The sequence below is a fragment of the Phacochoerus africanus genome, chromosome 7 (assembly GCF_016906955.1).
Source record: "Phacochoerus africanus isolate WHEZ1 chromosome 7, ROS_Pafr_v1, whole genome shotgun sequence".
Classification (NCBI taxonomy): Eukaryota; Metazoa; Chordata; class Mammalia; order Artiodactyla; family Suidae; genus Phacochoerus; species Phacochoerus africanus.
Window position 1 is genome coordinate 31022555 of NC_062550.1, and position 25361 is coordinate 31047915.

Genomic DNA, 25361 nt, shown 5'->3' on the forward strand with positions numbered 1-25361 from the left:
TTCCTTAAGCTCCTGTGACCTCCTCTAGACTTGAAACTCCGAGAGAACAGGGTCTTTTGTCTTCACAGATTCTTCCCCAGTGTCTAGCAGGCCATGGCTCATAAAATAGGTCCTTCATACTTCCCCAATGAATGAATGTGAATGGAGATGACATCTCCCATGTGATCTCACTGTCTTAAGCTTTCAAAACCAAACAGAATTGTAAATCAACTATATTTCAATAAAATTTAAAAAAAAGGTAAAAAAAACCCCACAACTAACCAGAATATTTCTGATTTCCACCTGGATATTCCATCTCTTAGCAATAAAACTATGCCCATCTTATAACTTTTCTCTTCACTCTTTCATCTTTCTGATAAAAGGATTCTTTCTTAGGCTTTAGTTTGCCAGTTCCCCTGAAAGGCAAATTCAGAACCTCCTTCTTTCCTGCCCTTTTGTTTCATGGAGATCCCTGTAGGCCCTGATAATGTAGGGAACAAGATCTCATGAACTGAGCCACCTGCTCTGACCTGGCATGCACCTGCCCAGCGACAGCACTGCCCACAGGTTACCACTCCTGGGAGGGCAGATTTGTTGCCATGGAGAGACAAGGGCTGGTAAGCAAAACCACGCCAGCCTGAAGAGATTTTTTTAAAGTGTCTTCTGCCTTTTTACTCATACCTGTCAGCTGGCTTTGCAAAGCTTTAGAAAAATAATTACTGTAGAGAAAATCAACACGGGAGTGTTGCTAACAGGTAGGATAGAAAACACAGATTAAACCTAAAAGCTCAATAGGAAAAAAAAATGCATTCAAATTCAAATAAAAGAATCTTACTTGCAGTACCATCAATTTCTATGCACCTGAGCAAAATTATACCAATTTGGAAAGAGAGAGACTATCTAGCTTTAATTTCTTCCTGAAGGATTTGTGTGTGTTTGTGACACACATACATCAAACATATAAAAGTAGCAACAAACATAGAGTAACAACAACAAATACTCAGTAATGCTTATTATATACCAAGCATTTCACTTTCTACATATGCGTGTGGTTAGGACTACTGGAACCCATTTTATAGATTAGGAATCTGATGCACTGAAAGGTTAAGAAACTTCCCCAAGATCACAAAGTCTAGAAGGGGCAGAACAGAGGCAGTGTGACTAGATCCATGCTATTAATCACTAGACTACACTGCCTCTCAAAGCTGACATACAAACGAAATGTATGTAACAGATACACAGTGTACAAGTAACATGAGCCATCAAGTACCCACCATGTAGCTGAAGGAACAGAACATTGCCAGCAAGTATCTTAGAAGCTCACTGTGGGCCCTGCTCAAGCGCATGCTCCCCTCGCTACCTTTTTGTATGACTTGAATTACACCAGCATTAGAGCCACCTGGATTGTTTGTTAAAACACAAATCCCTGGGTCCTACCACCGAAGTCTTATTTAGTAGATCTGGGGTGGAGCCTGAAAATTTCTAACAAATTCTCTGATGATGCTGATGCCATGTGGTCCACGCTTTCAGAACCACTGCTCCAGGGTAGACCTAGGAGTGGGGCTTGTGGATTATAGGATATGCATATACCAAGCTGTGTTCAGAGTCTTTTTCTACAAATTCGATAACCCAATTTTTCTGTTGCGTTATTTGTGTTGTCTTTATTGTTCTGTGAGAGTTCATTATACTGTATGGGTATGAATCCCCTCCCTGGTTATACAAGTTGCAAAGATCTTCTCCCAGTTCATGCCTTATCATTTTATTCTTTCCTCTTTTTTTTTTTTTTCCTTTTTAAATGGTCGCACCTGAAGCATATGGAAGTCCCCGGGCCAGGGACTGAATCCAAGCTACAGCTGTGACCTACACTGTAGCTGTGGCAATGCCAGATCCTTCAATCAACTGTGCTGGGCCAGGGACTAAACCCGTGCCTCTGCAGAGACCAGAGCCACTGCAGTTGGATTCTAGCCAGCTGCACCACAGCAGGAACGCTAGTCAGTTTATTCCCTTCGTATCATCTTTGAAGAACCAAAGTTGGTAGTTCTAATGTAGTCAGGGTTATCAATCTTTTCTTGGTTGTGCTGTGTCTTAAGAAATCCTTCCCTACTGTAAGATCATGAAGCTAGCCTATGCTATTTTCTAAAAGTTGTATTTATTTTTCCTTTCACTTTTATGTCTTCATTTGCCTGGACTTGATTTTCGTTTCATTCCTTTTTAAGACTGATGAATATTCCACTGTATTATATAACACATTTTGTTTATCCCATTCATTTGTTGATGGACAGTTGGGTTGCTTCTACCTTTTTGCTACTGTGACTAATACTGCTATGAACATGAGTGTACAAGTATCTGTTGGAGTTCCTGCTTTCACTTTTCTTGGGTATATACCCAGAAGTAGAATTAATAAATCATATGATAATTACATGTTTAATTTTTGAAGACCCGCCATACCATTTTCTACAGAAACTGTACCATTTTACATTTTTAACAATAAGGCACAAAAGTTTCAATTTTCATCACATCCTCACCAACACCAAATTCTCTGTTTGTTTGTTTTGAAGTGGCCAACTTAATGGATATGAGGTAGTATATCATTTGATTTGCATGTCCCTAATGTGTTTAAAGAGACAAATTTTGGCTTTTTAAATTTTTATTGCATATTTGTTCTCTATTTTGTTATCTTTCATTTTTCCTTCCATTTCCCTTTCTGGATTTATTCTGCTGTTTTTAATTCCTAAATCAGATGCTGTTGTTGAAATAAGGACCACAGCCCTAAATTTTTACATCAGGAAGTTGTTTACTGACTGTTTGCACACAGGAAAAGAACACAGTCTACAAGTAGACAGCTTCACTCCTGTGGCTCCTTAGAACCCTGAAGTTACAAGAATTCTTTTATACATGTTTACAGGAATAATATAGGCAGAACTAGCCTAGTAACACAAATCAGCTCTCAAGATATTCTGAGAATATTCTTGATCATCAAGATATTCAGAGAAACATCTTTCTCTATGGTGAAAGGCCTCTTTTTCTTTTTATGTGTCCGGGAGTCCAGAGTTTGTGGGCAGGGGTCCTTGTGATCTGGGGGAGTGGTGGGACCTGGGCGGGGGGTTGAAAACGTTACTTTATGATAAGGAAGGAATATAGTCACTTCTGGCAGGTCAGGGATGAATGGAACCATTAACTCATTAAATTAGAAAAAAGGCTCAAAATTCAGCCTTTCAAGTTTTGATATGTAGTATATTATTTGGGCCCTAGTAATTTCTAATTTTTGTAATTTTTTTCATTTATAAGTTGTTTAGAAGTTTGCTTTTTATTTGATGTGGGTTTTCTCTGACTAGTTTGAAAATTATCCCTTATATTCTTGTATTCATTTTCTTAGCCATTTTAACACATTTAAGGTCTAAAGTTAAACATTTAAACCTCTTCAAACAGAACTATAGTTTAGTATACATTAGCTGATTTCTATCCCCCCTTGCCAATTTATATGCTGTTTTTATTTCGTAATTGATCATTTTAATCCACACATCAGACATTCTTATTACTATTTTCATATAGTCAGTGTATGTTTAAATATAATCACATATTTACCAGTAGCTTAAAAATCCATCTTACTATCTCAGATCTTCCATCTGGGATCATTTCCTTTTCTTATCTGAGTACATCCTTTAGAATTTTCTTAAGGGGAGTTTGGGTGGCAGTAAAATGTCTGTTTTGTTTTATCTGAAAAGCACCCTCTTTATTGATATTTTTACTATATACAAAAATTCTAAAAATTGAGATCTTCTTAACTAACTGAACTTCACTGTCTTGGCTCCTACTGCTGTCTTTGAAAAAAAAGTCAGCTATTAGTATAAATGCTATTCTTATGTATTTGTTTTGTCTTCCTTTCTGGTTGCTTTTACTATGTTTTTTATTTGTTTGTTTCAAGTTCTTCAATTTCATTATGAAATATCTCCTTATGATTTTTTTCTTAATTTCTTCTGCCTGAACTCTGTTGGGCTTCCCAGATCTTAGGTTGAATATCATTCAGCAATTCTGGGTTGGAACTTGTCTTTTTCTTCCCATCTTCTATAGTATTTCCTTTAGCAATTCTGTGTACCACATTTTAGGCCATCCTCCTAGCCTCAATCTCATTTCACACTTTTCTTCTCTTTGTCTCTCTGAGCCATATTCTGGATTATTTAGATCAGTTTTTCAGTTCACCACTGTACTCTTCAGGTGTCTCTAATGTTTAATCCACTGAATTTTTTGTTCCTACTTATATATTTTTCATCTCCATAAGTTCCATTTCCTTATTTAAAAATCTGTGCAATCATTTTGTCCTAATTCACATTTTCAATGCTTTTTAAAAAACATTCCTGAAACATGCTAAAATATTTATTTATATTTTGACTGATAAATCCAATAATGAAGTATTTACAAGTCCAGCTCTGCTGTCTGTTGTTTCTACTGGTTTTTATTTATGGTGACTTATTCCCTTGTGTTCTAAGTGAAAGCTGTTTTGTTTTGTTTTGTTTTTTTTCCAGAGCAGATTTCTGTTTATTTCTGAGTCACCTAGGGTTGTTTAGAATATTTACACTGCCATTATGCTATAAGGACTCCCTGCTTTAATCTTTCTCTCCTGTTTTTCGAATGAAGCAATTATCCAACAAATGAAAATCAATGCTAGGAGCATTTGCTATCACTCTTATCAGAAGGATCACAAATTGAATGACTCCCACTTCGGAGGATATCAAGGAAGAATGTGAGAAAGATACACCAGTTAAAATATTTCACAAATCAAATTCTTGATCACTCCTATCTAGGTTTAACTTAAAGATTTTTATTTGGCTGTGAATAAGAAATGTAGTCCCTTTTGTAGCTTGCTTACTAAACCGTCTCTAACAGCTCATGAATGATAGATCGTGAATGATGAAAACTGCATAATTAGTATTCATTTCAGTCACATCATGAAAGACCCCTTTAGGGAAAACTCTCCAACCACAGAAATGCACAGACCTGTGAGGATCATCTGGGTCACAGTTAGGAAGAAACTGAGTGATTGCTTCTGCCACTTCTTCATTTGATAAAACATCCCAGAGTCCATCAGTGGCCAAGATCAGCACATCATCTGCTCCATGCTCATATTTGGAGAGATCATAGACTCTTACCTGAAAAGAATGGGAACATCTCTGGTTAAGAAGTTGGGAGCACATCATTCTCCCTCACAAGACTGGCTTCTGATTTCTCTTCCCTTTTCCTGCCCAGCTCAGCAGTTTCCCAGTGTGCATTGTAAGGCTTTCGATTATGCAGCAAGCTTTGTGGCCAGAGCTATCCTCCTTTGGAGACTTGCTATATGGGGCTCCAAACACAACTGTGAATGGGCCCAAGAAATTAATGGTGGACAAAGGAGAAATTAGCTGAAAATGTAACGCCTGAGATGTGGCTGGAACAACAACTTACACACAGTGGTAGCCAGAAGAGCAGCTGGAGGCTTGCTGCCTTCCTTCCTTTGCACATCCATCGCACAGACATTCATTAAGGGCCTGCCCTGTGCCAGGGCTCTAAGTGTGACGATGAGAAGCAGATTGCCCTGCATGTGAGATTGTAGTCTGGGGTGGAGGGGGATAAGGCCAGTCTAGGATCCATGGTAGCTGTTCCATATGCATTGGCCTAGAACTAAGGAGGCGCTTCATTCAATGCACTCACTTGACACCTTTTGGCTTACCTACTCTGAGGCCCATGGGGCTGGACTCATGTAAGGACAGGGCTCTGATGCTCCTCTAGCCTAAATGGCACCGTTCACTTGCCAAGTCAGTCTCCTAAGTGTGTCTCGGCACCCTTCTTCTCTCCTCATCTCTAGCACCTGGAATGACTTGCGTGAGGTGGCTGTATCCACCTCCACCGAGGAAAAGAACACCGTGACCTTAGCAGAACTAATACTAGAAATCAAGCCTGACTTGGGTTAGGCTACAACGCCATGTTCACCCTCCTTGAGCAGGATGGGGGAGAAGAGTTTGGGATTTCATTGCTGTTCTCTGCTAATTTGACAGAACCAGCCCCATGAGCTGAGGACAAAGGCAGGTCCGTGGCATCAGTCTTCCAATGCCTTCAATCACCTCATCGCCCTATTTTCTAAAAATAAGTCTGAATGAAAGCTGTAGGCCAGGGGAGGGGAGGGGAGGGAGGAGGAGGGAGTGTAAGCAGCTGTTCCCCTGCCCCATCACAAGCAATCACTGTCATGTCACCTGGGATCTAGAGAGAATACAATTCTAAGCAGCCTACATAACGGTCATATCCACACCTTTAAAAACCAAGTCTCCTGTGTTTTAGCAAAGTTTGTACAGGCCAGTGAAGACCTGCCACAGTTTTGGTGCTGTGGACACGGACTATACCCAGCAGCAGAAAACAGCAGAGTGCCCCACACCTGCCCACAGAGCTTTTGGAAAATGAGCTCAAATGAAAAGCAGCCTCTGTGGCTGGTGAACAAGATGCAGCAATTAGTTAATAGCCCAGCACATGGACCACACTCAGGGAAAGACGGGACTGGCTTTTAACATCTTCCCAAAAATCATGTTCACTTCAGGGTAAGTTTACATTCTAGAGAAGGCGTTGTGCCTTATGAGGCAAATTAAAGAAAACAGGAGGGGAGATCTTAAGTTTACAGCAGACTGGAAAGTCCCAAATGCCAAAATTCTGTCCTCATGCCACCAAACTCATGTGGTTAGATTTTTACTCTAGAGCAGGAACCAAATCCCTCTGCTTTAACTTCTGTGGTTCCTGGTAATCTCAGAGCAATGCTTCGGAACTGTTATGTGCCTAGGAATCAGCCCGGGGTTCCTGCTAAAATGCAGATTCCAGTTCAGTTCTGGGGTGGGGCCCGAGAGCCTGCATTTCTAACTCACTCCCACATGCTGCTGCTGCTGCTGCTGGTCCAGGGACCATGTTCTGAATACCAAGGCTGTAGAGGAATCCTACTGGTTTGAAAAAAAGGAAACTCAGTGGCCTCCGTGATGCCTATATAGACTATTCCCTTAGAGGAGGCTCTAGCGAGGATAGCAGGTGTCACCTCTGGGCTCCCAATTTCAAGTCCTGCATCACTGTGTGGTTCCTTCCAGTATGCAAGTACCTTTGCTTACGAGAGACTGCTGGCTTCTTATTGGGGTATATCTACAATCCCTTTCTGTGATAATCTGAGCTCCACAGGATAGCAAATGTTAGTGAGGGAAGTGGGGCGATGTAGATGCCCGGTGGCCCAGTCTCAGACGCCACCTCCGCTCCAGCCCCTTCTAAAGGAGAGGTTTCTAGGGCTGAAGATAACATCCATTTCATGTCAGGATCTGTCCTGTCTAGCAGTGTCAAAATCTCTTCTAAGCACTTTCTGCGGGCCCCCCAAATGTGGAGGAGATTGGAGCGGTTTTAGGCCGACGTTGTCCTGCCCCCTACTCACGTGGAAATCTGGCCAACACAATGGGTGTGGCTTGATGAGTAGAAACACGTTAGAAAATGTTCCTCTTCAATTCCGTCAATAAATTGAATCCTTCCCTAATTCCGCTATTCACATTTCCACACACCACTCTCTAAGGCAGTTTTCTTAGCCAACGTGAAAATCCCTTTCCGTACCATTCTCCAAGCAATTGTTATGTAAATAATCAAAAGCTGGTCTCCATCCTATTCCCTGAGGCTCTCCCCCAATTAACATCCTTTTAGGGTTTTTTTACAGCTACCCTTTGTTTCCTGCCCTTTAGCCAATTTCCAAGGGACTGTGCCAAGTTTCCAAGGAACTCGTGTCTTCTGTATTAACCTGTGATGCAGAACATTTTGTGAGTGTGCTCTCGGAAAAGCCAGACTGCCACGCAAGACGTCCGCACGCGTGCTCATCCTCCCTAGCAGGCTCGGCTTCAAAGGGCTCCGGCGGGCTCTGGAGATTGACCTTCCCTCCCTGGAGCTGCGGTGGGCCCTCGTCAATCAGACCACGCTCACCTCCCCAAAGTTCCCCATTCAGTTCCTCACACTGTCTTCATGTTCCATGGGGCCTCCCATCAAAGGCTCCCCAGGACTCAGGCATCAGGAAGAGAGTCCCTGGGAGGGAGGGGTGTGATCGCAGAGGCCTCCATGGGAAGGGGCGAACCAGGCCAGGGCTCCTAGAGGCTCCTCCCCACGCTCCCATCTGCCAAGAGAGGGAGAGGGAGCAACAGAATCTGAACAGCAGAGACATGAGGCCTGGGTGGCTCCACCTGCCCTTCTGGTCCCTTCACGTGTTCACTGAGCACTTACTGTGCACCGACAGCTGTGAACAAAAGTGACAGCGCCCTCACAGCTTCTAAACTTGGTGCGAGACATACACATAAATGACAAGGTCAGAGGATGACAGGTGCTTGGAGACAAGTCAGGCAGGATAAAGAGAGTGACATGAGGGCCATTTTAGAAGCGGGTTAAGGAGGGCCTGACAGTGAACAGAAGTCTGAACAAATGAGGCCACATCCAAGGTCCTTTCTGGTGCCTCCCTCTCCTTCCTTTGGGGACCTGTCCCTCCCCTGGGTTAAGAGCCTGTGGGCACGGTGTTAGACTAGCGGTGAAGAAGAGAGGCTGAGGTGTCACATGCCACCCTCCGCCGCCAGATCAACCTTTGGGAGACCAAGAGCCGCCATCCTCTCTCTCTTCCGGGTCCTCTGCAGACACAAGGCTCTCAGGTCCACTAACACAGTGTTTACCAATTTGTACCAGCCGGGGTTCACTTGTCTGTCTCCTCCACATGAAGAGTTACTCTCAAACTTCAGTGTGTTTAAGAATCACTTGGGGGTGCAGATTAAATGAAAAGCCCAGGGCCCAACCTTCAAGATTCTGACTGTGTAGATCTGAACCCAGGCATCAGCCTGTGTAAACAAGGGTAATCCCAATGCAAGTGGTGGGGGGAACCTCACCTTGAAAACACCGTCACAGGTTATAAGCTCCCCTGGGGGGCGAGGTCTGAGTTGTCCTATTTGTTTCTGTCCTATTGGAAACCACACAATAAACCACCAAAGGGAAGCACTTCCCTTGCTGGACATTCACCCTTGTCCTGCTTACAATAAACACCCAGAGAGCCGGTCACCTCGTCTTTCCCCCAAAATTCAACTTCTGGAGGCTAGAGATCCCATTTGGCATTTCTTCCAACGGGCCATAACTTTCAGAGTGAATCCCACTAGATCTTCGGGACACACATGCTGAGACAAAGAGTAAATGGGAAGAAGGGAGGGAGAAAAAGAATTTTTCAACATACATAGTGATGCATTTAGAAGACCCCCCTGATCTCATGGTGCCCCCACAGTTTTAGCTTATAAACTCCAGCGCCCCCAGGCAGTCAGCAAAATGTAATGCGCTGAAATACAACAGAAGTAGCAGACTTTCCTTTTTTTCCCAGTACTCAGTGGAGCTGCTAACAAAAACCTCTCAGTATTGGGGGTGGGGGGGAGCAGGAAGAAGTCTGGGGGCACCAAGGGTCATGCCGTGAGCCCCCAGATGAGCCAAGAGCAGGAAGAAGTCTGGGGGCACTAAGGGTCATGCTGTGAGCTCCCAAATGAGCCAAGTGCTGACGGCTCTCCCAGGGCCCCCACTTTACACAGGAGCTGGGGACAAACAGCTCTTTAATATGCACCTTCACTTACTGCTTGGCTGCCAGCTGTACCTAATATTTGTTCAGCACCTAGTATGTCTTCACCTCTTTGCTCTGTTACTGATAATTTGGGTGACCTGGAAAGAGAGCTCAGACTACTGTAAGCTGATGGTGCTTCTTGAAGCAACTTTTTTTTTTTTTTTTTGCTGCATCCATGGCCCGTGGAAATTTGAAGGCCAGGGATTGAACCTGTGCTACAGTTGCAACCTGCGCCACAACTGCGGCAACATCGGATCCTGAACCACATGGGAACTTCCTTGAGGCTACTTTAGAGTACTTTTTTTGTTTGTTTTCTTTTTTTTCTAGGGCCGCACCGGGACATATGGAGGTTCCCAGGCTAAGGGGTCTAATTGGAGCTATAGCCGCCAGCCTAAGCTAGAGCCATGGCAACATAGGATCTGAGCTGGGTCTGCGACCTACACCACAGGTCACAGCAATGCCCGATCCTTAACCCACTGAGCGAGGCCAGGGATCGAACCTGCAACCGCTTGAGGCTACTTTAAAAAAGAATCCATCTATTCTAAAAGGCAAAAAAAAAAAAAAAAAAGAATCCATCCATTCTGCCATTTGCCAAATCCCAGCTGCTCCTCACAGCGTTCACATCTTTATCAGCTCAGCAAATTCTCCAAGCCTTTTCCCCTCTTGAGTACTCAAGGTAGGATGAGGCACTCCCATGGCTCAGGCCCAGCTGTCTGCGGGAGCAAGAGCCCTCCCTCCCTGCGTTATTAGAAGCCCTCACTTCAGTTCTCTGGGTCTCACTAGCTCTGGGACTTGACACAAGTCATTTATTTTTGTGAGCTCTCAATTTTCTCATCCCCGAAGTCACTGTTTAAAAAGTGGAGAAAAAAGACAAGAAAAATAAATATAACATGTGCTCTATCTGTCTCACGAAGCTTTTATAAAGATCAAATGAGGAGTTCCTGTTGTGAGGCAGCAGAAATGCATCTGACTGGTATCCATGAGGACACAGGCTCGATCCCTGGCCTTGCTCAGTGGGTTAAGGATCCGGCGTTGCCATGAGTTATGGTGTAGGTTGTAGAGGCGGCTTGGATCCCGTGTTGCTGTGGCTGTGGTGGAGGCTGGCAGCTGTAGCTCCAATTCAGCCCCTAGCCTGCAAACTTCCATATGCTGCAGGTGTGGCCCTGAAAAGACAAAAAAAAAAAAAAAAAAAAAAAATCAAATAAGATAATGTGGAAAGGAACTACAAATCCTTTTTTTAAAAAAAAAATCAGTGTTGGATTAGTTTCAGGTGTACAGCACAGTGAATCACTCATACATACAAATACATCCGTTCTTTTTTCCCCATATAAGTTATTACAAACTGTTGAGTAGATTTTCCTATGCAGTACAGCAGGTTCTTGTTAGGAATTACGAATTCTAATGTGCAGTGTGTTTTTTTAATGGCTCTGATCTCAGGGTGGTACACCTGAAAAAAGTAGCTAGTTGGTGGAAGGAGATGAGTTAGGAGTGGGCTTCAGGGACCTGGGTTCGATTCCAAAAGTCTCACTTAAAATGACAGTAACTGGGACTCTCACTTATGATTTGGCAGAAAACCCAGGTGGTTCCCAAGGCGGAGGCTGCCAGTAGCTGGTGGACAACAAGAAGAGTACAAATCCTCGGCCGCTCCACCCTCTGTGGCCAACCAATCCAAAAGCTCAGCCTGTAGAAGTGGAACGTGGCACTTGTAAAAGAAAAAGAAACTCCAGCGTCCTTCCTTGTCACCCAGTACATGGAGAGATTATTTCAATACTGGCTGTCTGGCAGGCCACCAAGATTGCACCCAAATTCTCTGCTGTGACTCTCTCTACACTAGGTGATGCCACGAAACACACACTGAACCTGGTGGCAGAAGACTAGGGTTTGAGACCCACCTCTGTCCCTTAATAGTTAGGCAACACCACTTTGTTCATTCGGATTTTAAAGTCACTTGCCGGGAATACAAAAAGAGGAAGTGTTGATTCATCGGATGGGGTGTGTCAGGGAGGAGACATCTGGGCATCCCACGCCTTTGATGCAGAGGGAACTGCAGGGGCCAAAGCCTGGGGATGAGACAGGGCTGACATGCCAGGGCGGCTTTCCAGAGTTTGGTTTGGCTGCAGAACTGGGTTTCCACCGGGGAGCAGTGAGGGATGAGGCCTCTCGAACCTTCGGTGTCTCCCTTTGTGAAATGAAAGGTCAAGGTGGCCACTGGGGATGCTTATGGCTCAAACATTCCCCGACTCTTTCATCATGGGATGACTTAGACCTGGATGGGACTGACCACATGACCTCAGCATTTGACTGCAAATGAATCAAGGGACATTGAAGTATGACAAATATGTGGGCTGCTCCTGCCACCCAAAAAGGAGCTGGTTGTTTTGGCTGTGGGTATAATTTTCTATTTGAAAGGCACCACAGGTATTCTTGAGGTTTGCTTTTTTGTTTGTTTGTTTTAATCTACAGACAAAATAAACACTTGACTTTTGAGGGTGTATGTAATCTAATAGCCAAAAAAGTTTCTAAACCAGCTAAAATATTAGGTAATATAGAGTCTGAAGCTGTTCCCAGCGTGTGGCTGCTCAAGCATAAGGCTTTCGTTTTCTCCACACAAGGCCAGAACTTTACAACTCAGTGAGGTAAGCTTTTTTCTTTAAATTTAAATTTAAATTTTTTGCTTTTTTAGGGCCACACCCATGACACATGGAACTTCCCAGGCTAGGGGTCTAATCGGAGCCACAGCTGCCAGCCTACACCAGAGCCACAGCAATGCCGGATCCGAGCCGTGTCTGCAACCTACACCACAGCTCATGGCAATGCTGGATGCTTACCACTGAAAGCGAGGTCAGGGATCAAACCCACATCCTCCTGGATCCTAGTTGGGTTTGTTAACTGCTGAGCCATGAAGGGAACTCTGAGGTAAGCTTGATGAAGGCATTTCCTTTACATGTGGGGGTCGGGGGATGCCCATCCTCTACTCCTTTCTCTGGGATTCCAATGGCTTGTTCGAATCAAAGGCTCATTGAATGAACCAGTGAACAAATGGACTTGAATCTAGCTCATCAGTCATTTGAGGAAGAAGTTTCTGTTCACTCAGTTGCCCATCTGCAGAGATCAGGGTCAGAAAGAAATCCCAAGTGAAAGTACATGGGTGCCGTGGCGATGGACTGGATCGTGTCAAATTCATTTAGGAGGCGTGGGAGGTAGACACAGAGTGACCATACATCCTTGTCAGTCTGTCTGCGATAGTTTTGGTTTATGCTGCCTTCCCAGCATAATGATTAACAGTGTCCCTACGGACTCTCGAAATGTCCTGGTTGACAGAGTAAGTTATCTGGTCTCCTGGGGTGTAAATAATTAAATGACTACTATCCTTTATTCTTGTAGCTGCTACTTCTGGTGGTGGGGACTGAACATGACCACATTGTCTTACTACTTCACAGGACTCTTCACAATGGCAGGATTTCAGGGACCTCAAGGGAGCAGGAGATCAAGTTACTACACATCCACACGGTATCCCTGATGAGCGGTGGGATACCTGCTGTGTGGCAAAGTCAACCCCACTGCCTGCAGTTATTCTGGATTATAAACCTAATGTTCCTGAATCTACTCAATACCATGTCATAACCTCTATGGGAAATGAATCAGAAAAGTAATAGGTATATGTATACCCAATTCACTTTGCTGTACACCTGAAGCTAACACAACCCTCACCCCTCCCAAGCACAGTGAAAAACAGTTTATGACAGTGTTATTCATTCAGTGTTATTCTTTGGATCACCTGCCTCAGAGCTGTCTAAAAACATGAAAAATCCTAGGACCTACCCTAGACCTAGTGATTCCAATTTTCAGGAAGTGACTTCCAGGGATTTGCATTCTTGAGCGAACTCCTCAAAGCATTCTTATATGCATCAGTACAATAAATTAGTGCCAGCAAAAGATGTTCCATGTTTAATGGAAACATTCATGTGAAGTTATTATTTTTTTCAGGAGAGGATCAGGGAGGGATAATCTCCAAGAAATGTTTGACACAATATATAGGTTGGCTCCTCTTATGTGACCACAAAGTTCATGAGTTGCCAAGCTAGATTTTATGGGGGTGGGGGCAAGTAAATTCCACATTCTGGTTTTATTTAGCAAATCTCAAGACACTTCCTAATAGAAACCACCCTTGTGGATGACACACAGGTGCATGACAAGTGATTTTTACGGCTGGATTGGAGAGTTAGAGATGCAGATAGACAGGCATGAAGTCACTCCTGTATATAAGATCAGATGGTACCAGAATCCAAGAAAGCAATTCTACATACTCTTCACATGTGAATTTTTTTTGGTCCCAGACATTTTCAAAATGGTGGTGGTGATGGGAGAGGGAAGGACCCTGAGCGAGGCATCAACCCAACTGAGAAAGCAGATAAATGCGATGCTACAGACTAGACAGATGTATGAGCTGTGGGACGAGAGAAGAGATGAAGGAAAGTGCCTATAGAGCTGAACTCGTAGAGCAGAGAGTAAAGGGGAAGGAGGTGGGGAGAGAAGTGGGAGAAGCAGAGAGATAATGGTCAAAGGGCACAAATTTCAAGTTAGAAGATGAATAAATTCTGGGGACCCAAAGTACAGCATGGTGATTAGGGTTACATATAATCTGCATACACTGCATTATATTATACACACACACACAGTGTGTTATATGTATATTTACACATACTTTATATATATATTATATATACACACACTTTATATATATATAAAACATATATACATAATCTGTATGTAATTCTGTATTATATACTTGAAACTTGCTAAGAGAGTAAATCACGTGTGCTCACCGCAGAAAAGGAATGGTAAAGATGTGATGTGACAGGGGTGTTAGCTAACCCTACGCTGAGCATCCTCTTGCTATACAGCTGATCCTTAAACAGCTGGGGGGTTGGGGCATTGAGAGTTCAGCTGAGGGAGCCACACGCAGGCTCTCCAGGTGCTTTTGTCTTCTCATAGCATGGCAGGTGGATTCTGAGAGGAAACATCCCAGGAGCAAATGTTTCAAGAGACCCTGGCCGGAGCTGAGTGCCAACATCAGCTGCCAGCCATGTGAGCAAGCCATGTTGGACGTCCACCCACCGAGTCTTCAGATGATGCTGGCCCCACCTGACAGCCAACTGTGACCACGCGACAGACTCCAAGGAGGAACCAGCCAGCTGAGCCCGTTCAACCCCCAGAAGTAAGAAGGACAAGAATACATTGTTCCTCCATGGTTTGGGGTGGTTTGTTTTGTAGTCAACCAAGGCCCAAAGGCATCGCACTATGAGAGAACATGCCCAGGCCCCATAGCTACAGCAACGTCGTCTCCTTTAACCCACTGAGGGAGGCCAGGGATCAAATCTGCGTCTTCATGGGTATTAATTGGGTTCTTAACCCACTGAGCCATGATGGGGCCTCCCTCTAGGAAAAACGAAGCTGAGAGAAAAATCGGGCTCCTTGTGGTTCAGTCTGGCGGGGGCCAAAGGGGAGGGGGACTGCTGAGTTGGTGGGGTGGGCTTAGCAAAGCAGCCCCCAGACAGAAAAAGACCTCATTCTTCCCAGAACCCAAAAGGGGCCTAAAGGCAACAGCACAGTCTTGAAGTGGAGGCCAGAAAGCGAGAAAGTCATTGAGAGGAATCCTAGCTCCAGGGAGGGCCTGTCACAGGCCAGAAAGGGGCGAGGGGTGGAGAACATCTGGGGTTTGGGCTGCAGGCCCGGCCTCGCTGCCTGAGGAACAGGACACGAGGTGTGTGCTGGATGGGGTGGGAGAAGTGCTGGCAAAGAAGGTACAGGGGCCTCTGCCTGCACAAACCCTTTCCTTCTCCACTCCAACTCTCTAGGGAGATACACGCGAGTGGAACGGTGATGAACTTCATTGAGCAACAGGATGGGAGACCTGGTGGGGGATGTTTCTCTTACGGGAGGAGAGGCGCCTGCTACATGGAGAAAAGATGCCGTGGACCAGGGGAGGGTCAAGACGCTTCCTATGCCGGGTTGGGTTGGTGGGGCCTCTGGTGGAATTCAGTCCTTGGCCGGAAATCCCTACCTTCGACTTTGGAAGAGACGAGGGGGGGCTCAGCAAACCTGGCCGCCGCTCCTTGGGTTTGGCAAACTGGAGATTTTTCCAGCGCCTTGTGTTCAGCGAGAACCGAAAATGTGTTTGGCTAGAAACCCTTCTCTAATTTTTAAACCCCTGTGCATTTTTTACGTAAATTTGCGCCACATGGTTTTGATTTATTTTTATTGAACTCATCAAATCGAATTAGGAGCTACAATGATGAATGGGAACAACGCTGATTTCCAAGAAGATTTTTGAGCCTTTTTTCTTAGAATTAAATCACATTCCAGCCCCCACCCCCAGCCCCAGCCGTTAAAATTACCAGACTGAGCTGAGTTTGAAAGTTAGAACCCAAATGTGAAATAAAGATCCATGCTTGGCAAAGAGGAAGCATAGCAGGGGAATGTTCTGAGGAAGTCACGGTTAGAGAGCCAGGGCAGGCCTGGGCTGGGGGTGGGGGAATGAAAGCAGGAAGGGAGGCAGTTATTCTTCCTGAGGAGCTTTATATACATTGACCTGGCTTTGTGGGTTCCCAGCAGAGGCCCCCTGTGTCACCACCGCCCAGGGGAAGGAGTTTCTGCCCCAAGACTGGGACTAGGGGGGGCTGTACCCCTCTTCTTTCTTCTGCGCTCCTCCATCATAGCTGATTCAAGCTGCTCCCACCTCGTCCCTCTAACTTTCCTCCCCCTCTCCTGGCTCTGGCTAAGGCCTCTCCATCTGGAAGCATTTAAAACGTACAACAATTTTAATCCCGTGCAAGGGAATCTTGAGATCTACACTACATACCCATTAGGCTAAATTATAGGTGCACAATCTCATTTTGCACAATTCTGTCTGTCCTAGGTTGGCACACACGAAAGGCCGTTCCTGTCTTTCCCAGTTACTGCTTCTACTCTGCCATCATTTTTAGTCTGAGACCATATTTCTCTGAGAAACTCAGGCCACTGAGGTCCCAAGACAGAGGTACAATCTTCGGAGCCCTTTGAAACAGTACTCTTAGACACTTGGGTCTCTTAGACACTGACCCAAGAATTTCCTTGAACTCAGCTTCTCTCTCTGTACTCCAGAGCCTGATCATCTCACTAGTTAATAACTACATATAACCATCGGGGAGTTAATTTACTTCTCTGCGTCTCAATTTCTTGATCTGTAAAATGGGTATAACAACGAGACATACCTCACAGAGTTGTTGTTATGAGGATTAAATGAGACACTGCCCATTAAAAAAAAAAAAAAGTATGTTGTTTGGCCCAGACCATGTGGTTAATAAATGCTACTTGTTATTGTTATCATAAAAACTCTACATTTTATTCAACTCTGTACCTTTCCTAAGAGCACTTAAATTTTGCCAGAGGTTGCCAGTTTCATGCAAATCCGCATCACTCCAGACAGGTGACATGAAGTATCTGATCAACCCACTGGGATTTTTCATCAGTCCCACGGGAGTCTCCCATGCTGGCCTGAGTTTTAAACCTACGGTCTGGCTCTGTGGGTTCTCAGCAGAAGACCCCTTAGCTATTGAAAGATCTAGAACCTAACTGCATAGAGACCATTCTCCTGAAAACCAAACCAAACCTCTCACTTTCTATGGAAAGTGGGGGCGGAGGGGAGGATGAGAAGGTTTTCATTCTGCTTTAAGGAGCAAAGTGGCTAGTTAGTGTTTCCTGAGAACGGGCCCCCAGCATGAATCCCACTTCATCTATGACTTCTGGAAAGTAGAAAGGTGACAGTACCATTTAATATGCCTGATAAATGCCTCTCTCCCAAGGGGGACCAGATAGATGTCCATGAGGCTAGTATTTCTTGGTTTTTCTCTGGCCAAGAGGAGTTTCAGCAGTAATTCAAGGATCCTTATGCTGGCCAGACTAGAGGGCACAGGGATCTGCCTGCTTCCAGGGAACCTTGGACGCTTTATGCAGCAAAGGTCCTCCTCATGAAGGCTAAGAAAGAGATGTCTGGAGTTCCCGTCGTGGCGCAGTGGTTAACGAATCCGACTAGGAACCATGAGGTTGCGGGTTCGGTCCCTGCCCTTGCTCAGTGGGTTAACGATCCGGCGTTGCCGTGAGCTGTGGTGTAGGTTGCAGACGCGGCTCGGATCCCGCGTTGCTGTGGCTCTGGCGTAGGCCGGTGGCTACAGCTTCGATTTGACCCCTAGCCTGGGAACCTCCATATGCCGCAGAAGCGGCCCAAAGAAATAGCAAAAAGACAAAAAAAAAAAAAAAAAAAAAGAAAGAGATGTCTGCAAAGGCTAATTGTGGTTTCCACCAAGCTGACCTCACTTGAAACCTGGGTGATGGCAGGAAATGTATGTGTCTCCCATGCCGGATATTTCCTGGAGATTCCCCTCTCAGGGGCCTCTCAACCTCCTGCGGCAAGAGGTATTTTGGATGTCAGCCTCAGCAATCACGGTATCTGAAGGAAATGCCCCTGCTCTCAGCCCTGCCAAAGGGGTGGCCTGGGTGGTGCCATCAGTGACTCCGGAGGGGACATAACAATCCAAAGGGGCAGGCTCTAGGCTGGGAAGTAGGAAAGGTGAGTAGGGCCAAGGAGATGCCTCTAAGGCAATGTGGAGTTGAGAGAGGGAGAAACTGGGTTGCCCGGCAGCAGAGACGTATGAGATGCATCTGGTCACGTCGGTGCCAGAACCACTTCACGAAGGTGACAGATTGCACTGCTCAAGTTCGAAGGGCTGCCCTGATTCCAGGACCACCTTCCCTCCCATAAAGCCTGGCTCCTCAGGGGTTCTTCTTGTGGACATGATAAACATCTCTTCTGATATTATTAAAAGAAGCATCTCCCCCTGACCTCCCCCTTTTTGAGTTAGCATGAGTGAGCTTTTCTAACATAAAGGGCCTACGCAGCACCTTGGGGAGGAAATGCAGATGGAGCTGTGTCTAAACAGTCTGGGCTTTTCCAGGGCAAGGCACTGCTTTAAGAGTTAATAACACAGTGTGCAAACACCACTGGTTCCTGACTCACCCCTCCCTGGCTCTCCTCTACTGTAGAAATTGGAAACTCTTCTCTCCCTCCCCCAACTTCCTTGGCAGCTCGGGGAGGTCATGTGACACAGTTTCAGCCAATGAGATGCAAGTGAATATCTGCTGGGACAGATAGGCTGCCCCCTCCTTCCTGCTTTGCATGAAAATGCTATGCTTGGAGCTGCTGCCACCATATTGGAACCATGAAGGAAAAAAAGGAACAGAGATGCCAGCGCTGACACTGGAGGAGTTGCACCCCCGTGGACAACCACCAAATTCCAGCCCCCTTGTTATGTGAGAAAAATATACCCTAAACTACTATTAGAGTTTTCTGTATCTCAGAAGCAAAATCTTTTCTAAATGATATCTCCCGAAACAGAACTTGATATTGTTTCCTGTATTATAAGAAAAATGATTTTTTTAACCAAATCTATGACAACTTGCTAGTGTACCTTCTCCAAACGTCAATGGACTGATACACGTTTTTGAGGCAATGAAAATCTAAGGAAGGATAACGTGTACACACGAACCACTACGCGACCAGGCAGGAGGCGAAAACACTCTAAGAGGCAGCGGCGCATGTGTCTCTGGAGTAGGGTCAGACATGACTTGTGGTTGGGGGAGGGGGAAAGCAGGAGAAGCATTTAAAGTAAAGTGCAAAGAGGGAAATGAATGTAGATGTTTGGCGATGGGGAGGAAGCACGTTTTAGGCAGAAAGGATACTTTGAGTAAATGTGGGAAACCGAAGCTCACATGCGAGAAATAGCAAGTTCATTCCACCTGGTGTAGGGGAACAAAGATCAGATTTATTTATTTATTTATTTTTTTGGCCACATCCATGGCATGCAGAAGTTCCCAGGCCAGGGATTGAACCCCTGCCATAGCAGTGACAATGCTGGACCCATTGAGCCACTGGGGAACTCCCTAAAGGTCAAATTAAAAAAGAAAAAAATTAGACCAAGGGAGTTCCCAATGTGGCTCAGTGGAAACAAACCCAACTAGTATCCATGCGGATGTGGGTTCAATCCCTGGTCCCACTCAGTGGGTTAAAGATTCGGTGTTGCTGTGATCTGTGGTGTAGGTCACAGATGCAGCTCAGATCTGGCGTTGCTGTGGCTGTGGTGCAGGCTGGCAGCTGCAGCTCCTATTTGACCCCTGGCCTGGGAACTTGCATATGTTGCACCTGCGGCCCTAAAATTTAAAAAAAAAAAAAAAAAAGAGAAACCAAATTATAACAAGTCTTAAACACCACATGAAGGAGTCCGGGCTTTTACCGCTGAGCTTTACTCACGTGCTCGCTTGCTCTGAGCAAATGAGTGTCGGAGCAGTTGTTTAGGAGAACTGGCCTGATGGCAACATGTAGGCTGGACTGAGGCGGCAAAGGATGCCCCTGGGGGACGGGTGGGCTTCAGTGTCTGGGCAGGAGGTGATGAGGGTAGGAACCGGGACAAAGTGAGAATGGAGTGGGGAAAAGAAATAGCCATGAGAGACACTGCACAAGCACCTGTGGCCCAAATCGGCTACTGTCTGAATATGAGTGTGAGTCACGGGAGGACTCATGTAGAAAACAGCATACAAAAGAGAAACAAAAACCCCATGTGGTACCTCTGGAGCTGAAGACAGGAATGGTTTTATGTAGATGTTGGAGTCATGCACCTTCAGGTCATGGTCCCCAAGTCCCCTGGTCACTCCAATAGTTGCCATGACTCGGGCCTAGGAGTATAAGCAGAGAATCATCAGAAACACTCACACACACACAGAAAGCCTCCCCGCCACTGCAGAGCTGCCACGGGCTGAGAGAGAAGCAATGACTTTCCAGTTCTTCCTGTCCCGCTCCGTGGCCCTGGCTGCTAACTTCTGTGGGTTGTTGTGTCCAAGGAAGAGCCCACCAAGGTCACTTACATACTTGAGGAGCAGGCTTCTCTACCAGTTATCTTAATCTGAATGGGTTGCTTCTCTCTTGTTCCAGGTTTCTTTTGCAGAGGCTGGAGGGAAGGGTGTCCCATAAACTAAATACAATACATCCATGATGTCTATAGCTACTGAAATCAGTTCAAGCCAAATCCAACAGGATCCAGCCAGCCAGCTAGCCAGCCACGATGTACCCATTCTTCAAATATTTACTGAACACCAGCTATGTCTCTAGTGCTGTGATACAAGATGCAAAACGGTCAGAGGCAGAGCCCGCCCTCCCAAGGCCGATACATTTTCCTTTATGGCTGGAGAAATTAAACCATTAGCAACTCTCCAACCTATCCTGCTAGGAAGATCCTGACAAATTCCCGCTGGGTGGAAAGGAACAGAATGTCACTTTGCTGTAATGGCACAGAGACCTCATCGCTGAGACCACACCGTCTGCAGCTTTCTCTAAATGGTTTTCCAAATGCTGTGAGGAAGCAATACTATGAGACTAATGCCTACACTGTCAGCCTCATTAGACCCTAGGATGGCACAGACTTGATTCACCCAAACGTTTACTGATCACCTACTATGTGCAGGCACTGTGCTGTGGGGGACAAGTATTTAAGGCCTTGTCCCTACCATAACGGAACTTGATAAGGAGACTTAAGAGGTACACGTCTAATTCACAATACACAGAATATGGCCACGTGCTAAAAAAGACACGTAATGCATTATATGAGGGCAAAGGAGGTAAAAATGCTGCTGAGAAGGTTCCCTGGAGGAAGTGGCACCAAATTTTGGTGCAGAAGGATGGACAGCATCAAGACAGGTAAGCGCAGAGAAATGGGCTCAACGTCATGCTGGGGGGACTGAAGCCCCCATTGGCCTAACACCTGCGTCATCGAGACCATATCCGGTGTAATGTCGTGGTTCAAAGACCTGAACTCGAATCCTCCCTCTAATGCTCGGGTAATAAGAGTAAACATATAAATGCCAAGATGTTACCATCAAACACAGGACCATGATCTTTGTCCTCCTTTCCCTATTAGGCTGTGGATTTTGGAGCTGGTTTCACATCAGAAGGTGGCCAGGTTTACAGTGAAATGGAAATGAAACCATAACACATCTTTTAAAGGCAAGAATCAAAGGGGCTGAGCTGCAGACACAGGATGTGAGCCTGGGGCCCCTGCTCAGGCACTGCTCTGCTGGGAGGCTGGTCCAGCTCCCCTCGAGCTGAGACACGTTCAACTCTAAGCATCAACGTTCTGAGTGCCTTGCAGCCCTTCCGCTCTTCTCCCTGCTGGGGCACCTTCTCTGGCTGGACAGAGCACGGGTGGGCATTTCAGTCGCAAGAACTCTACTTGTTTACAAAGTATATAGGTGTTACCCACACAAGTCCTTCCACGCATTGGCAGAAATGAAGTGGGAAGTAAGGGCAGTGGAAGTTTCCTGAGACTTCTGGGCAGATGTGTGGAGAAGAAAGAGAAAACCCCTGTAAAGGATCTAGGCAGAACTCGTGTTGCAGTTTTAAGGCTTTCTCAAGAGATCACGGAGTCCTGGGACAGAGGTGGCGGGCCACTCTGGTAGAGAGGATGCCCGGAGCAGACTGAAGCCACGGTGGTTTTTAACTAGGTCAACAGGTACGATGACAGAACTTGTCAGATGCGTATCACAGAACTGTCGAGCCCTAATTAACTGAAGCACTGGAGAAACGTGATGTCCGGGGAAAGTGTATTTTTTTGGCTGAACTGGGAAAAACTTGCTCCTTGCAGTCTAATATCTGATCCTCTTCGAAGAACACATTTGTCCATTTTCCTGTTGCACCGAGTGTACCAAACACAACTGAAGAGCTTAAAATATTTAGGCATCTACTGATGGCCTGCCACGTGTCAGGTTCTGAGCCACACAGGTCCAAGGATACAGAGGCCACAGGATGTGGTCCTGAGCTTACTGGAACTCACTGGGTAGCAGCAGGGTGATACAGAGAATCTCAGCACCACGGAGAATGGCAGCTGTAGGCGTAGATAGCTGAGCTGAGGGATACACGTTGATGGGCCCCCTGTACCGAGAGACACACGTCATCCTTCCAGGAACACAGTCCTTCCCTGTCGTGATTCTCAACCAGGGAGGGGAGGGAGAAGGATCCATCTCCAGAAGAGGGGCAGGTTAGTTTGAAGAGAGATGCTTTTACTGATGAAATATTCCTGCTTCGTTTCTCTCCAAGAAATGCCTCCTTCTGATGAAATCAATGCTGGGCTACACGGAGCCCCAAACCTATCCCCTGTGTGCTCTCTCTCCCTTCCTACCCGCTGCCCTCCCGACACGTTCTGCCCATGAAAGCATCCTTCAGTTTTCTTATGAGTCACTTCTTCCTGATAAAAGCTATCAAATGCTGAAAAAAAATTCAGTGGAAGATTCTTCTTAATGTGACCACATTTTTCACTTCTAATTGGAACTCTCAGTGCCTAGTTGAAATGTAATCGTGTTCGGAAGGAAGAATGCAATGATTCAGAAGGTGTCTGTTCTTCCTGGGAAATGGCTTCGAAGCGTCTTCCAGGACTGCAACCCCCTCCGGTGTCTGCTCAGAGACCACTTAAAGATGGACAGCCTTCCTTCGGCTCAGCAATGACTGATGCTGACTGGGGCCCCGGGGGGCTGGTGATGGGTGGTTTTTGTTAGCGCCGCCTGGGACCTGGTCCATGGGATCCTCCAGTTTAATGGGGGTGAAGCTTTGGATCCCCTTTCCAGGGGGCAAGTGGAGAAGCTGCCGTGGAGGAGCATTCCAGGGAGGAATGAAAGGGCACTAGAAGGAGGTGGAGGGCATGCTGCCACACCTGGTACCAGCCCTCACCAGCCGTGGGACTCTGAACGGCTTTGACCTCGGAGTCCCAGCTGCCTCCTCTACCAAATGGATTTAAGACAGTGAGCTCTGCCTGCCTCGTGGCTTGTTGTCAGATGCACAATGAGATGATGGATGTGAAAGTGGCTGTGTTTAAATGCTGTAAAAAGTTATTCAAATGGGTTGAGAACAGGATGGCGGGAGGGGGGGACTGTCATTTTCACAAAACTGACTTGAGTCCCTTGTGCTCACCACCCCCACCCCCCAACCGTGCCCCTCCTTGGACCCTCAAGACAGGAGGCCTGAAGGATGATGGAGGGGATATTCTTTCCAGTTGTCAAGGCTATGAAATCATGAGATGCTGAGTGGAACACACAGATTGCCATGTGCTCCGCAGAGACAGCCTGAGAGCGGTGCCTACCTTCTTGCCTTCTCCGTATATAAGGGGAAACTTCAAGTCATCATCCTCAATGGTTTTGTATGCCCTGTAGGGGGATAAACAACATTAAAAAGAGAGGTTTGCACTCAATTAGTGACCTGCTGCCCTGACATAGGCCTCCAGGTACTTTATTTTCCCTGAGACTCCATCTGCTCACCACACTGCCAAGCTAGTTCTGTATAAGGAGTTATTCTCCCTACAGAATTGTGTGAGTGTGTATGTGTGTGTGTGTACATATTTTAACAAACCAGAAAATACCAAGGCTTTACATGCTGGAAGAGAGAATGAGCTGGCACGGTCACAATTAGCGAGAAGGGGCGACAGGTTTCTGTCCTAAGCATTTAGTGTTTGTGGCAATAAAGAAGCACTCCAGCAGCAGCGGCGGAGTTCTAGTCATTAATCTGAAACTGTGAGAAACAGCAGCGCTGAGATGGATGGAGGGTGAAACTGCCCTGAGAGCCAGTTCTCACCTTCAGGGGCTGTTTACGCCAAAGCAGCCTCATACTGGGATGGCTGGAGAAGGAATATTTATAGCCTGCTTGACCTCAGTATGATATTCAAGGCTGGCAGAAAATCCTTTGTTTCATGATCACTCTTAAATGGCCATTCGACACACAGAAAGAAAATCCAGGTTATGCTTCAATGGCTTATTCCAGCCATGGTTGTTCAGACGCCACTGCACGCACAGCAGAGGCTGGCCAGGCTATGGTGGGAGAGCAAACGAAGGCCACGTCTTGCAATTTTCCTCATAAGGAAGTTAAAAAAATAAATGAGCAAACAAACATGGCACCTAGTTACCAGCTGTATTACCCTGGACAAGCAGCTCCCCTTTTTGGGTCTCCGTTTCCTCATCTGTAAAGTGAGGATTACCAGACAGGATATAAAGAGCTTGGCACAGAACCTGGCACATAGTAAGTGCTCAATTAGTGGCAGCTATTACTAATATGCAGTAGATAGTTAATACTTAGCACATCAGTGCTCCTTTCTGTAAAATGGGGGTAGCATTGCCTATTCAGTTCCCCAGAGAAGTATTAGGAAGACTAAGGAAAGTTGGGGTAAGTTGTGCTAGGTTAGAGGCTAGAAACAAGATGCTTTTCTAAAATAATGTCTCCTGAATGCATGAAAGAAATTAATTTGGGACATGATCTCCTGGCCTTGGATATACCTAGGCAGCTTGGGAGTGAATCTAACATCAAATTCATGGAGGCGCTTGATATATGGAAGAATGCAACCCAACTGAAAAAGACTTCAACTCCAAAGCTACAGCAGGCACATCCTTATCTTCCCGGAAGTTATTTGGTTAAGTTGTTCTTTGCTGGGGGTGGAGGAACAGTGAAGTTTTGGCATACGATGTGCCCAAGGCTCAAGTTTAGCACTGCTTTCTGTGCAGCCCTGGGTGAGAGGACAAGCCTCTCTGGACCTCAGGGTGCTTGATTTGTTTCATTTTGTTTAAATTTATTTTAATACCCTCCTCGGCTTATTTATTTTTTTGGCTGTACCCATGGTATGTGGAGATTCCTGGGCCAGGGATCGAACCC

General features: G+C 45.8%; 1 protein-coding gene and 1 long non-coding RNA gene across 2 annotated transcripts in view; one reads left to right on the forward strand and one right to left on the reverse strand.

Moving 5' to 3' along the window:
• Positions 1-25361, reverse strand: part of PPM1H (protein phosphatase, Mg2+/Mn2+ dependent 1H) — a 273912-nt gene that overhangs the window by 17976 nt on the left and 230575 nt on the right. The window contains exons 7-9 of the mRNA XM_047787110.1: positions 23806-23869; positions 20249-20356; positions 4975-5126 (exon numbers count right to left, since the gene is read on the reverse strand). Of these exons, the coding sequence (XP_047643066.1) occupies positions 4975-5126; positions 20249-20356; positions 23806-23869 (324 nt within the window). The remainder of the gene's footprint in view (positions 1-4974; positions 5127-20248; positions 20357-23805; positions 23870-25361) is intronic.
• LOC125131038 (uncharacterized) lies at positions 10904-17191 on the forward strand. Its single transcript, XR_007135847.1, has 4 exons — positions 10904-12225; positions 13030-13245; positions 14585-14807; positions 15448-17191. It is a non-coding gene; the product is annotated as an uncharacterized LOC125131038 (long non-coding RNA).